The 16,887-nt window shown below is 32.7% G+C and overlaps 1 protein-coding gene across 1 annotated transcript in view; it reads right to left on the reverse strand.

Annotated features, from left to right (window-relative positions):
* Mitf (transcription factor Mitf) overlaps window positions 1-14,237 on the reverse strand; it is a 96,051-nt gene extending 81,814 nt beyond the window's left edge. The window contains 1 exon segment of the mRNA XM_018460601.1: window positions 13,819-14,237. Coding sequence (XP_018316103.1) covers window positions 13,819-14,237 — 419 coding nt within the window.
* Between the last annotated feature and the right edge of the window lie 2,650 nt (window positions 14,238-16,887).

The following is a 16,887-nucleotide window of genomic DNA, read 5'->3' on the forward strand; positions in this document are numbered from 1 at the left end:
TGGTTAAAGCTAAAAATTATGTGAAGAAATTTTACGTTAAATTTGAGAAGAACGGTCTAATAGATTTCTTATGTTGTCATTGAATAAGAGAATAGATAGTTAGAATAAATACTACATTGGTAATGAAACTTTAGAAATAAATACTTAAGACAGTTAAATGATCAAACTTTGAATACGAGATTCGATCTTACAACCAATAGAGAAACAGAAGCCTCGTTTACAAAGGAGGAAAAGACACTGAATATTCGACCAAGTCTTAAACTCAAAAGCCGTCGTCTTTGTGCGATTACGAAATTAAAAATTCTTCCGTTTCCAGTCACGGTACGAGAGAGCTGCCGTAATAAAGCTGTTACAACTTTTATAATAGTAGTACCGGCTGACTCGTGAAAGGCGATTTAATCAGAACACCGACTCTCCCGGAGACCATTAAAATGTCTTACGAATTTTTCTATCGCCTAAGAGACGAACTTGCTTTTTTCTCTTATAACATTATTGTTTTTAAAAGCTCTGATCCTTTTTATCAACATGTTTATGGAATTTTGTTCAAATTAATTAAAATTATAATTTAAGATTTTTTGCTCGATGTTATATTACACGATGCAAATATTATGGAAAACGTATATCTTTATTTATCATACACACTTTTAGTTTTATTAGATTTATAGTGAAATGTCAAAGAAATTTGATAATACAAATTTTTGTTACATTATAATATATTATACTAATTAAATTCCTTATTACATTCCTTTATTATATTTATTATATTTATTGTAGTATTGAAATTCTTATTACATAAATATCGGATAAGGTGCCAATATAATTAATAAATTTAAAGAAATAATCGCGGTGAGAGTCACGACAGAATGTAAGAATCGGGTATTACCAATGTTGGCTGAGTTCGCCAGAAAACTCGCGACCGATTAAGAAACGAAAAATACTCTGATAGAAGATTGGAAAAGTTTCTGATGAAAAATTTTCTGCGGATAAGGTCGAAGTTGAAATGGAATTGGATACTTCCCTTCTTTTCGGATAATCGTTGTATTGATATTTTGTGGGAAAGTCCAGTGTGCTCGCGATCACGATAGTGCATATGCTTTTGATTGCAACTTCATATTGTTCATATTGTTTTAACTTTTGCTGTATTGAATTTCACTTGCTCGTTATACTATTAATTAGAGAATTTAATATCATACCTGAACGAATCTTACCATTGAAAATCAATATAGCTAAATTACTCTTGTTAAAACCTAATTAAACGCATCCTTAGTAAGAATTTAATTATTTTCGAATGTCGCGAAGAACCTTCGTAATTGCAGAAAGACAGATTAATAAATATAATTTATTCTTATTGAAATTTGATTACTACGTTAGCGACAAAATTCAATAGAGTAAAAAAATAATGTTTTATTCTCAATAATATTTTACATAATTATTAAATAAAAAGTTATTTTCTTTTCGTCGGTTGAATTCTATCAATTACGTAGTAATAAATTTCAATAATATTTAAATAATTTTTAAATTGAATAGAACACCATGCATTATCATCAATTGAACGGAATTTTTTGTTATTTAATTAATAATAAGAATTGCCATTACGTTCCACTATAAAAATCATTAACCCTTTCATGCCTGACTTTTTCCTAGAAATAATTAGCACCTAGTTGACATCTTACTAAAAGTTTTTAGAGTCGCTGATTATGAATTTATAATCAAAATTCAAAATAGCGGATCCAATATGTGACAAACCAAAATATAAAATTTTCTTGATTTGAATAAAATTCGTATTCCAAGAGCTTTTGGAATCACTAATCCAACAAAATTTAGAATTTTGGTCCGCCTTATTGGATCTGCCGTTTTTTATTTCGGAATTATTATTGCAGATTCGTCAATAGCGATCTTAAAAACTTATATGTATAAATCAACTACACGTGAATACAACAAAATTTTCGTTATCGCATAGAGACAATGCAATCGCATTGATTCTAAATGCATTCGCGAAAGATCTTGCAGCAAGCTTGACTTTTTATAAACAGTTGGTGGATCGAAGGCGCCACGGCGAACCCATATATTTCTCGTCGCTATATTGGGTATTGGATGGCCGAAAATAATTTTCAACCGTACGTTGGATACCATTAATTCTCCAAGGTCACGTACGACTCTTCTCGCGCAATACTAGCACGAGTTTCTCTTTTCCGTGCCAACAGTATCGCACTTTTTGCCGGCGGAACCTTTATACATGTTCCGCTTAGAGGAGCGAAGAGGAGAACGACCGTAATACTGAATTTAATACTTATATAAAGAGCAACAGAGGATCGCTTATGGCAGCTTCATGCAAATTCGCGCGAAACCTTCTCCGATCCTCCTTCTTACTCACTGTCTCTCTATATGCGATACGCAAAGAGGAATTCCTGCAAGAGAATCCTGGAGGCGAATATAATAGTAAATGTGATGTCCTTTCTCCTCCCATTGTATAATATGTAAAGCCAAGAAAATTATTTAAAAATATTTAATCGAATTTTTTGAGGATACGTCAAGATAACATTTTAAAATTAACAATCTTAGTATTAATTATATATAAACACTTTATTATAAAATCTAAAATAAAAGTCCCTGACATAGCAAGGATATTATAAAAAATATATACCTATAACATTCATACAAAACGAAAATTTGTTAGTATCAGTAACGGATCGATATTTTTCTAATAATTTATTAATTTTTTAAATCCCCCTAAGGTGCCCTTTGTGTACATCACGTAAGAAACTCGGCACTGGAGATTCCCGGCGAGCAAGAATCACCGAGCCCCCTCCCCCCCATATAAGGTAGAGGACTAGAGGTATTAATGTCATTAGTCTCGAAGAAAATCGGTGGCTCGCCGTCGTCTAAGTTTTATCTTTATTCCCGCAGAATGAATTAAGTGAGAAAATATAGCCGCTCGCTCTACCTGCAGGCGGCCGATATAAATCGCGATAATATGGAAAGCAGCTTCTTTGTCGGATTAATGTATACTCTCGACTAAGACGTCGGCTTCGGTCGAACGAGGCCGTACGTGCGCAGAATTTCATCGTCGAAACGGAGATTATCGTCGTGAGTGGGCTCTCGATCGTGAAATTCGAACAGTCATTTACTTCGATATTAGATATTCTCTAGCGTATCCAAATTAACCTTGTACGGAATGTGCATAAGTGAATTTATAGCAAAATCAGAGTGCAAGGAATAAGTTAATGTTACGTACACATAAAATTCTATAAATAAAATTTTTTGCAATGATATACAGGAAAGAAAAAATGGTTTACAATTACTATAATTGAACTATAATTTACAGTCATTTTCGATGTCAGCTATACATTTTTTAGAGTACAACTATAAATATTTGTATTATTACTATTACTAAAAAAATTATTAAATTCTCATTAAAAAATTTACCAAATATAAAAAAGGAATAGGGCTACGAGCCAAAAGTTAATCGTTATAAATTTAAAAATTAGTAAAATAAATATATCATTAGAATATAAAAACTTTAATGCCGGCTATAAACAAATAAATAAAGACAAACGTTTCGATTCCTATTGGATCATTAAAAATTATATTTAGGAGAGCGAAGTATAATTTTTAATTTTATTATTGTAACGTTCTATTTTAACATTGATAATGATCCAATAGGGATCGAAACGTTTGTCTTTATTTATTTATTTATAGCCGGCATTAAAGTTTTTATATTCTAATGATATGTTTATTTTACTAATTTTTAAATTTATAACGATTAACCTTTGGCTCGTAGCCCTATTCCTTTTTTTGATTTTATTGAGCCTTATTACTATTATATTTTTTACTAAATATATTTTTTTCAACAGTACTAACTAAACATTTATTTACAATAAATAAATATTTACTCAATAAAAAATGATAGTTAAATCAAATTAATGGTTCTTGTACCAAATAAATAGGGTAAACTCGGCTATGTGATGGCCATAGTTTTTTAAAATGCAAAAAACATACATTTATTCTTGTTACTTTTTAACAATGTTTGGGATATTACTTTCACTGAAACTTAAAGTAACAAATACTACCGAACTTAAAGAGAAAATACTTAACAGAACTTTAATTTTATCAAAATATTACAAAGTATGCATTAGCCATCTTATCTGATTTTTAGGGAAAAGATGGCCATGATATTATGGGATAGTTGACCATATATGTTTTGTGTTAAAAAAATCTAACAAAGATTTATTTTGTTAGAAAACCAAACAAATTCTATAATTTAAAAAAAAAACAATGTTTGCATATCTATTGCTTAGTTTTTGAAATGATTTTGCCACACATTTGACAAACATCAACAAATGATGTACACGTTTCATGTAGCCACCGTTTGCAATAGATGCATTGAATCCAATCTACTTTTTCCATTGTGAGCTCATAATCGCGACGCGTGACGCGCTCAGTGAAAACGTATCCTTATTTGTCCTTGTTATTCACCGAAATATAAAGAATAAAATATTATATTTCGTACGCTTCATGCTATGTCGGGCAATTAAACGACAAGATTCTAACCTCACAACACTCACGAATGTCGCGATATTTATTGCAATTATAATAAAATCAAAGAGAAAAATCCTAATACTTACTTTTATTGCACATTATTCACAATAATTATTTAAAGTTAATATCACGAGCTGTGATAAGCTGCAGTAGACTTTTGTCTTACAGAACGATGCTGAGGTTAAGTTTTGGGTGTTCATGCGCCTTATTCATTGTTCTGTCTTTATCCGTACATTAGATGAAAACGCTGATAACATCTATACTAACGCAATCTTTATTCAACAGATGTCGACTGCGTCAGATTGCATTGGCCAACTTACCACGAAAAAAGTGAGCCATCTTACCCTAACTATAACGGAAAGATAGCTATAGTATTTATAAATAAATAATGAAAATAAAAGTATTAATTATAGGTCACATTGCAATTTATGTACCTTTATTGTGTATGTAATGTTGATTATGGCAGCTTAACTGTAATTTATTCGACATTATAACAGTTTTTAGCAGACACGTGCAAAACTTTGCAGATAGTCGAAAGAAAAAATATTAGATAATATTTATAATATTGTTATTTTGAATAGTGTACTCACATGAACTACTGTAAATATTGATTATCTTTAAAAATGACTATAAAAATGCACTATTTATCAATTATTGGAGAAATTATAGCCTATGGCCATCTTTTCCGTATGGCCGTAATATCCGAGTTTACCCTATATCTTTTTTACATTTAAATATTTAGTCAATACTATTCAAACAAATATTTATTAAAATTTAGTGCCTATATACATCTTTCAGTGCTAATATTATATTATTATAGTAGTAATAACTATAAAACTGAAGATCCCCATAACCATAATTATTTTACAATGTAATTATAGTCATCTCTTTTCAATTTCATAATTTTATGACACTGAATCATTCTGTAATATTTGAATACAATAACTTTTCTAACACATTGAAATATATCAATTTTCAAAATTAATAAATTTTGTTTGTCTATAAAGAAGCTATGAATAAATTTTACAAGTTTAGAAGAAATTTTGAAGCAATATAACTTTTAGCCTGCGGTATTCTTTATAGAGGTGAAATGGGTGACACTGAGATAAGATAAAAATTCTTGCTTGATACATTCGGCATCGTATTAAATGCCACGCCATTCTCGCATTCATTGAATCTCAAATTCTCTCGGTGTAAAATTTAATAACAAACATTCGGCGAATCCGTCCGCGAAACAAACTGGCTAGAAATAAATTCTTCTCCTGCCTCTGCATTCCCAACATCGCTAATACTAGCTGCGAAAGTTTGCGGGGTTTATGAAAAGCTCGAGTGTCGACTGATAATAACAATGATAATCGTAATAAGCAAGCAGCGGAAAACGATTTACCTCGACCAGGAAGATGGAAACTCGTCGGAAAAAACTTCGTCTAGATTCTACTTTATAAAAACGACACGAAAGAATGGAAAGAACGTGATAGAGAGATAGATAGATACATAGAAAGAGTGAATGAGGCAAAGAAAAAAAGATGAAATGGAAATACGATCTTAAAATATGAGTATCTCTTTGAAATATTACAACGACCAATATCCCGTCGGCAGACAAAGACCCAATTTGCAATTTGTATCAATGTGTCATTTATGTAAGCCGTCTTTCTTCACAATCTTATCTCTTATAGTCTTATATTACATACGCTCTTCTTTCTCGACAAATATAGTGAGTTATTATATTGTTTGTGCTGCAAATAACAACGTAGAAGCTTGAAAATGCGATACAAAAATAAGGGAGAGAGAGAGGAACAACATTACAAACGCTATAAAAAAACAATCCATACGCAGTGGTAGAATATATGGCGTTTATCAAAACAATTTTACAGATTGTAAACGGTGCAAAAAAATAAAAAGATCAATATCGTGCTTTATATTGTAATCGGTTTCATAATTTTATGTATGAAAATATTTTTCAGACGTTTTTGGAAATATCATGTATGTTGTAAAATGAAATAGATCTTGAAGGAAAGAGTAAAGAATACAGGTTGAAGGTAGAAGGTAAAGGTATATCCTATAATTAACACTGTTGAAAAGTCTTTCGTGCCAACTAGAATTATACAATGCAGTCGATTAATCCGTGGTAACGAAGCTTTCTAACAAAGTGCACTTAGGTCGCTACGCCTTTGCTAAATGACCACTGCTCCCTCCTACTTCTCAGTTATAGTATTACAAATTTCCCACCGTTAATCTTAACCTGGCAAACAAAACGATCGCGTGGAACATTGTGTCATCTCGCTTGCGTGTCACATTAATTTGAGCAAGGGGACTTTAATTGCCAGTGTGAACAAAAGAGTAATTATTAATGTAATATTTTTCCATTATGGCAGATGAAAGAAAAAAAATCTATACTCACGCTTCGTCAGAAAATATCCATTTTACACGAATTAATGAACAATTATTTACAAAATTTCAATGATAAATAAATTAGATAGATAAACTGTGATAAATAGATAAATGATATTAGTATAATAATATAACACTAACAATATAATAATAATATTATAATAATCTATCTATTATGATAGATAAATTTATAAATTAAGTAGGTAAGTTGAAAAAGTATGTTATAAACTGTAACAATTTTATTTCTGAGGGAGTAACCACTAGTTGAAATATTGTCCCACAGATTACATAATTTCATTTGATTTCATATGACTTCATATCATGATTACGAATAATTTTCTTCATTACATATGAAGTCATTTGGTAAAATAAACGATTTTATCTAATATTACACAATGATTTCTCGTGATTGCATGTATAACTCCTGATTTTGAAGTATTATTTTTCCTCTTATGTTTAATGGTACTTATGTCTCTTGTAATTTACGTAAGGTTTTTATTTCAACGTGTATCTCCAATTTTTGACACAAACTTAAGAGTATACGAATTTTCTATGCGTGAGATAATATTAATCCAAAGCTTCGCAAAATTAGTGTCTTAATTGATAGATATTGCAGTATATTAGATTCGCAATTTTACGTAGAAGGCACACATGTTTCATCTCGAGCTATATTACGATATTCCCGAAGCTTCATAGAAATCTGCGCAACCGAAATCGATCGCGAACGATCGCTTACAGCCTTGGCCTGTAAGCTTAGAATTCTCTTGCGAGATTACGCCTTCGCAAGCTTCTCTGTACGGAGAGTAAACGCGGAGTTTGCTGGCCGGAAAATTACGCAAGTTGACCGTGCAGAATCTCGACCGTAATCTTCGGCGCGTACGTGCACATACACGTGCAGTGGCTGTGAATCGTGCCGGACGATTGGGCGATACGGATTCGGGTTATGCAAATGCAGGAACCAGCGAAAGGAGATAGAGAGATAGATAGACAGAGAGAGAGAGAGAGAGAGAGAGAGAGAGATGAGAATCAGCCGATACGTTACAGAGACGACGTTACCGTTACCGTTACCATTCTCGCTTACCATAGCGGAACCGGGTAATCGAAAGCTCCTGGACGAAAATCAGGAACAAGGTCGTGCGAATAGCAACCGGCACGCGCGCGCGATGTAATTAGCCCGTGCGACAAGGCGATTTAGCGAGAAATTATTCGCGATACGGTCAGTGTAACATTTATGAGCCAAGATGGTCGTTGAGTACTACTTGTACAATTTAATCATGAATTATACAATTCGAACACAAAGATCGATTATTTTTTCTTGCGAAATGTATTGCATGGAAAATAATTTTTCTCCCAACTGGAAACGGTTTTTCTTCTAAAATTATTTGTTCTTTTAATATTTTTATATTGTATAATATATTTATGTTATTATTTACGTTCCTCTATCATTAATGCTAAAAATATATAATAAAGTATTATTACGGCGATAGTAGATTAATTACAGTGATATTACGGTTATAACTAAAATTTGCAGAGTATAGGCTATGATCGTCGCTCGTGATAAATGTGTACGAGTTAAAAGCATGAGCACTAAACCAGAATGATTATATACTGTCGAGATATGATTAGATTTGTAATATTTATAGAGCAAAAATGACCATGGAAAAACAACTCGAGCCAACTATTTAGCCAAATGTAAAATTGAAATAATAGCAACAGATGCTGCATTTGGGAATTATAATTAAAACAATGATAATTTATAATTTAAACACTGATAGTTTATACTTTAAACACTCTAATATTATTTCTATACAGGATGTTATTAACCGATTAAATCATCCATCATGAGCAGGTAGAGTGAACCGAACTGAGTCGAGTTCTGAGAACTAAAGTTCTGAGAATTTTTTCAGAATTTTTTCAGAATTTTTTAATACCGTATTTTCTCACGATAATAAAAATAAGAAAATGCAGTACCTACTAAAAAGTTGATAAAAAAATTCTTAGAGTTCTACTCTCTAAATCTGAATCAGTGGATAATCACTGATATCAGTGCCAAGTATGCCACTAGTAGAATCAGTGAATTAAATGTAAGATTCCTAACCTAGCTAATCTTTATTATGTGATCTAACCTTGTTTTTATGGTTAAATTCAATGAATATGGTATTGGAAGATTGAAATTAACGTGCAAATATCAATATTTAGTCATATAATGCTCAAATATTCTTTCTTTTTTAGTTGAACTTCACTGATTATCAGTGCCAAGTATGCCACTGGGTAATTATTAATGACTATCCACTGATTCAGATTTAGAGAGTATGAGAAGAAAATAAACAATTTTTGTCTCTTATAGTTTTTTTGTGCGCTTTTTGATAGTATTTGAGAAAAAAATTATTGAAGACCAATATTCGGCCATTTTTAGTAATTAATATCTTATTAACTATTGCGAAAATTGCGAAATGGTAGAGGACTTTTCAACTCAATTCGGTTCACTCTACCTGCTCACGATGGGTGATTTAATCGGTTAATGACACCCTGCATAAAATGTACATTAACGTTTTTCATTATATATATAATCTCACTATATCAAATTAATTCTCTGTCCACCGATAACTGCGGCAGGAAACGCAGTTTCCTGTGTTCTTATTCTACTTTTAATACAATTGACTTTGAGAGAGACAGAACTAAAAGTAATACGCAAATAAAAAATCCATATAATTAATCTATGATCTATAATTACACTAAAAATAATTGAAAATTAGGGCTACAGGTCTACTTGAAATTCGCGAAATCATTGGCTACGATTGTCGCCGGTTATATATATTTATATTCGTCGCTATATATAAGCGACTTAAAAATGCGAATTCCGACTAAAGCAGAATAGCGACTTGTTGTCGAAGCGTCAGAGGCGCGTTACGATCTGGATTCGATCCAAGTATCAGTGCGTAACGCGCATGTAAGAAAACCAAACGCTAACTAATATGGATTTTGATGTATACATCAGCATTTTCTCGAGTATATATGCGCAGTTTCATTCGGTTGAAAAAACGAAAAAGGATAATTTGTACGCGCCAAGTACGCGCGCAACGAATCGACCGTTGTACTTCCTGTTTTATTTCGAAAAGAAAAATATTGGTTAATTTATACGTCGCTATTATTGGAGCTTCGTAACTTCCATATTCATTTTCAACTTTTACCAGCAACGACGCTCGTAATTTTCCTCCCGCGCTCTTTTCTTCAATAGCCACCGGTAACATGAAATTGTTTGAATATTTATGGCACGTGTGTGCGAATGTATGAAACTACGTTACGCGATGTATTTTACGCATACCGATAATCGATGGGGGGGACGTGGTGGGCGTGTATAGGGGGAGGGGAGGAGGATAGTTAAATTCAGATAATTTCAGCGCACAATGTTTATGTTACGTTACGACAGGCTCGGTTAATGTGCTAAATTTAACATCGGACCATTCAACCTCGATTGAATTTTTGAATCGATTATCACAGAATTATTATTCGAGTACCATAGTAATATTACTGATAGTAATGTTATAATTAATTGCTTTGGAATTATTATCAGGTCTTAATCAGTGATTTTCCGCCGTTAACATGAGAGCAAAATCATGCGAAAATTGATCATAACTCTCAAGATATATTATTCATGTGATTTTATATCGACGAAATAAAAAATAATATTTGGTTAATTTAAAAAAGGAAATGTCCATTAACCTACACACAACTACTTAAATGTCTGTAATGATCCAAGATAAACATAAGCTGCTATATTTTAACGCAAAACGTTCTAATAGCGAGTAATAAAGATGTCAACGATGAAATATCGCAAACCGTCTATCACCGACGATGTCTAGAAGTTCGGATTCGATGCTCTTAGCGGAGAGACCTTAACGCTGTTTTTCAGAGACAGATTATAAGAGGAGTTTTCAGAAGACGTCAACGTTGACGAGGTTACTCAATGCATGATGTAAAAATATAAGATGTATCATTCCCAACAATGCGCAGTCGTTCAATATAATGGCTGCTCTTCGAGCCAATTTAAAACTTGCCCGAAATTATAAAAAGCATGTCAACATGTAGCTGTTAATATTAGAATTAAGTGTGTTAGAACACTGGCTGCTATTAAGAGAGAATATTAAAATATAATTGGTTGTTCTATTATTCTGTCACCATTTGCGCAATAATAGACCTTATTCTTACATCATGACACAATGTAGCTGATAGCGTTTTTACTGGCAGAACTGATGCGCACTCAGTACACATTAAAACTGTTGTACACTAACTTAATCTGAATGTAAAAGTGATATATCTAAATTAATAAAATACCCAACGTATATTTTATCAAATACCATGCACAATAAAATTTATTGAAGATTTCACGGTTTAATTCGTTTCTATATTTTTATTAAACGTACATCTTTACGTCGATTTGTGTACAACGGCTTTAAAGTGCACTGAGTGCGCACCAGCTCTGCCAATGAAAAACGCTATGAGTCTGGTTACAATTCGCACTCAATGCACTTTCGCATCGTTGCAACGCATTGCATCGTTTCGTCGACTATCGTCGCCACGCTCGCTGCCCGCAACGAAGCATCGACGAGAATCGCAGGCAGAGACGAGCGATTCGCGATTCAGTGACGAGTTGCAACAAGGACGTTTAAATTTGGATGCAATGTTTACGACCGACGTAGACGACGTGCACAACGATCAAGTGCAGAACGCATGAAACAGGAAGAACTGGTGTTCCTTGTCTCGAGACGATAAAGAGTCGATAGGTGACATTGATTGCGATGTGGATTATAAATTGAGAAATAACGACGGTATAAACGTTGCCAATAAACCGAGACAGAACGAATTGTACAAGTAATTTGCGCACAAAGTATTCCTATTGTTTCTTTCGTAAACCAAAGGCAACAATGTACAAATCAAAGTTTATAAATCATATGCTTATTTTTAACGAGGAATTCACGCCACGTTGTTTTCATAAGCTTGAATTTCGGAATTGAGATTTTATGTCTTAATTTTACGTTTAATAAGATAATCAATAATCTCCGAAAGCTTTGGCGATATTAAAATATAAAGAATAACTAGAGTGACCAGATCTAATCTAAGTAAACTAGAATAATCCTGATTGAGAGAGAGAAAAGCAGTACAAAAAGATAGGATAAAAAAGAGGATTTTTAATTAAATTGTAGTACAAAATAAGTAGTCTATTTGAATTAAAAAACAGAAGCTAAAGAGTACATTTAAAAGTCCTAAGAACAATAAAAACATGTATTCAGTATTAGCAACAAAACGACTTTAATATAATAATACCTAATAATTCTCAAATATTTTATCACAGATACGTACGAGTAGTAATGATCTAGTGATTAACTTACTATGTATTTCATGTGCGATGGGCTTAATAACTTCCAATCCCGTCGCTCTCTCTTTCTCAAAACGAGTACCAAAAAGAGTTTCACCCCGAACACGCTGAAAACCCGAACGTCCCCGGACGCTTTAAAAAAAGAGTCGGAAAAACCCGAATGTCTGATCACCCTAGAAATAGCTATAAATAGAATTCAAAGGAATCCTTATTTTTCATTACATATTTTTTAGAGATAATAACAAAAATCGAGGAACGATGAAAACATAAACGAAAACATAATGTAGTCAAAATTATATGACATTTTTCGATTACGTGGTCGATGCACAAAAATATTGTCCATTTCACGCATATGCAACTGTCAAAACAGCTGTGCTATTTTTAGTTTTCACAGGATATTAGTTAAATAGTCACTGTACAGACGTATCTACAAGTATGTCATTGCTTATAGAAATTGCAATAGACATTCCAGATTTCATCATCACATCATTTAAAGACCAAGATGACAAACGAAAATAAATGGGGTTTGGTATCATATAACCATCATAGCGTGGTACATGACGTGTAAAATTTCTCTAACATGATACAAAGATATTAATAAATCTTAGGTAGGTGTCCCGATTTTTTCACCCAGGAATAGTCACTTAGAAATAGTCACTTAGTTTTTTATATATATGAACTTTATCATCTAGGATAACTTTTACATTTTCCAATTAAATCACCAATCTCCAATTAAATTATTAACTACATCCCAATATATGTAGCAAGTTGACGTAATCATCTTTACTATCATTTTGATACTAAAATAACGATAAATAATGTCAATTTGCTATCTGTGGGATATTACATATTGATTGTGCTACAATTTATTAATATTTGAAGTCATTATGTAGATATACAAATTTACTCTATATTTTCTAAAAAAAAAGTAAGAAAAATAAAAAGAATATGCAGGATGAATCAGAGTAGTTGAATCAGTTTTTTTATGCTAGAAAAAATTATCGATTACACATCTAATTATTGACTTAACGATACAGATCGAATGCGTGAATAACATCATGCGAACTACTGGTTCGAGCGTAAAAACAGGCACATTTGACGTTGAGTTGTGAAAATTGTTACAAGATATTAAAAATGTGTCTTTTTCTCGTGCGCCCGCACGATGTATCCACGCATCTGATCTGTATCGCTAAGTCGATAATTAGTGTGAGGTCGATAATTTTCTCGTAGGATAAAAAACTGGTTCAACTACTCTGATTCACCCTGTATATATATCTTCGGAAAAGAATCTGCGAACAAACCTAAAGAAAATTACTGTGTGACTGAGTTTCATTTTCTCGCTACTGCAGCTGGGAAAAAACTCATCACAGGTGACTATTTCCAGATTAATTAGAACCAACACTAGGCAATGCAAATGCCAGCACAATGATTAAGAGTAACAGCAAATAAAATAACTGTATAATGCGCACGAACATTAGACACTAAGGAGTTAGTCTCGATCGGTGCAGTACCAGCCTTGCGGTCGCGTGGCGCGCAACGGTCGTGCCACGGTGGAACAACTTTCGGGCAAACCAGGATCGAGGGTCCCGTCGACGATCGACGGGTCCATCTCGAGGATCATTCGCAGATCCTCGTCGATGCCGAGGTGCACGCGCACCCGATGCTGCTCGTCGCTGACGGGCGAACACGTCGCATCCGCGATGGGACAGTCGTAAGGCAGGGACGATGCCGCACCGGGAAGATGCAACGACGTTCGTGCCGGCGGCGACGGCGGCGGCACCGACGTCGATGTCGTCGTCGTCGTCGTCGTCGTCGTCGTCGTTGTCGACGGTCGCCGAATCACAACGTCGTTAATACGATCCAATCGCGATACCAACTCCTCGAACTCGACGATCTGCTGCGCGGTCTCGGACACGCCACCGCCTTGCATCGCGTCGCTTCGCTTCGCACGGTTACGCGAGCGACGCGCGAGCGAATCAGTCGATCTGGGGCGTCGCGACGCTACTACTAAAACCGGAGCAACGTCGCCAACAACAACAACGACGGCAGCGGCGGCGATGACGAAGCGCCAGGTAACCGGCAGACGCTCTAAACGCGGATCCTGCTATCTCGCTCTCCTCTGCGAGGAATAGACAGCTGACGTCTGCCGGCTCCCTCTCGTTCTCGCCACGTATTTATTTTCACTCGATATATGGCGTCGTCAAAAATGATCTGACATTCGTGAGATAAGCAATATTTTCTCAAATAGCTGTTTACGTGATTCATTTGCGCAGCATTCAAAAAAAATATCGAAGTTGCCATGAATTTACACACGTAATGTTTATAAAGATTATTAAGAATGTTTAGGCTGTACATACAAATATCAAATATCAGCTGAAAGTATCAGTCAAATAATCAGACAAAAACGCTAATATCAGTCAATGTCATTCAAAACATTTTGATGATATTAGTCCGTAAATCTATATAATATTATAGATATATCTAAAAAAAATAGTAATAAATCTTAAAACAAACTGCAAAAAATAAAACAAATAATTTAGCTCATAATGTAGCAAAATAACGGTTATTTTGCTACAATTTTAGGTCAATATAACTTTTAAATGAGTAAGTGCAGGATCCAAATAAATCTTTTCGCGAATGTTTATTATGATTTTATTATATATGAAATTCGATGAATGTTTATTATTATTTTATTATATATATGAAATTCCATGAATTCTTAATATTATTTCCTCATCAAATTTCCATCAAATTTGCAAATAATTAAATATCAGATTTTACATAAATATCACGAACAAAAATTAAGTAACTTTTAAATCAAGAGAATTGCGCTCAATTTTTATATTTTTGACATTGTTTTTAAATGTGACACATATATCCTTAGATTAAAATTAATTACTATTTAGAGGATTATAGATTACTTAATTTTTTGTTTGTTTAATATTTATGTGAATATTTGATATTTATAAGTAAATATGTGATATTTACTTATTTGCAAATTATATTTACTTATTTCCAAATTTGATGAGAAAATAACATTAATTACGTCGAATTTTATATATATAAAATAATAATAAACATTCGTTATAAAAGGTTGAATCCACTTACTCGTTTAAAAGTTATTGATCTAAAATTGTAGCAAAATAACCATTGTTGAGCTACATAAAACCATTATAAGCTAAATTACTTGTTTTGTTTTTTGCAGTTTGTTTTCGGAACGTAATATTTACGGACTAATATCATATCATATCAAAATGTTTTGAATGACGTTGACCGATATTAGCTTTTTTGTCTGAATGTTTGACTAATACTTTTAGATAATTGGCCTGTTCTTTTTGGCTGAACTTTTGCACCAGTTCATCTTTTTTTCTCTTTTTTCCTTCTGAAGAGAAAAGGAAGAAAAATGAACTGGTGCAAAAGTTCAACCAAAAAGAACAGGCTTAATATCTGATATTGTATATAGTATACAGCCTAAACATTCTTAATAATCTTTATAACTATTACATGTGTAAATTTGGGTGACAACTTCGATATTTTAAATTAAAAAATTAATTATTTAAATATTTATCTCATTACTTTTATTATTCCAAATATAGTATAAATATAAATAAATGTTATATTTACATATAATAATTGATTACATATCATATAGATATCAATACATATAGACATATTGTGCGTGCGTGCGTGCGTGCGTGCGTGTAATATATAAATTGAATAAATTTAATTGAATTTCTAAATTAATCAATAATAACTCGAAATTAAATAGTTAATTGATAATCAATAATTAGTCAATATGTAATAGATAAACTTCTAAGCATACACATATCTACACTGTTTTAAGTACTAAATGCGTAGTATGAATATCTATGCATCGAAGTTACGCATTTGAGGCTTCCACGGTTATCTTCTTCGATTATATTAGAGGGTTTGCGGGTTATCACCGTGTCTTCTTTCATGGTCGATGCCAATGTTTCGTGAACCATGCTGTTCACTTCATCAGGGCGAGGGGTGCACTGATACTGTACGGTTCACGAAACGTTGGCATCGACCATGAAAGAAGACACGGTGATAACCCGCAAACCCTCTAATATAATGCATCGAAGTGTTTGGTCGGTTCCTTCTGTCTGGATCTACTTATTAGAGTCTATCTCTTTTATTTTTTCTTCACTTTACGATGCTTATTTAGCAGCTTCTAATTTTTTGTGACAATCCGCAGCTTTTAACAAAATTATTTTAGTTATATGTTGCTAATTCTGAGCCTCAGCGACAATGTAAAAATTGGAAAAAATTATTGATTATGCATATAAAAAAGTGATTACAGTTAATAATAAAAAATTAATAAAAAAAATCAATAAGAATTTAATAATAAAAAAAAAGCTAATAATATATAAAAGCTAAAGATAGTACCACACAAATTTCTTGACAAATATATTTTGCAATCGTGCAAAATTAAATGGGATATCCTTATAAATATAAATTCAATATTTAAAGCTTTGTAAATGGTATAATATGGAGTTCTGCGTTCCAAATATAAATAATAAAATAATTATTATATAATTTTTTAATCCAGTTTTTTT

Source organism: Mycetomoellerius zeteki, unplaced genomic scaffold, assembly GCF_001594055.1.
Source record: "Mycetomoellerius zeteki isolate Tzet28-1 unplaced genomic scaffold, Tzet1.0 scaffold95, whole genome shotgun sequence".
In the NCBI taxonomy this organism is placed as follows: domain Eukaryota; kingdom Metazoa; phylum Arthropoda; class Insecta; order Hymenoptera; family Formicidae; genus Mycetomoellerius; species Mycetomoellerius zeteki.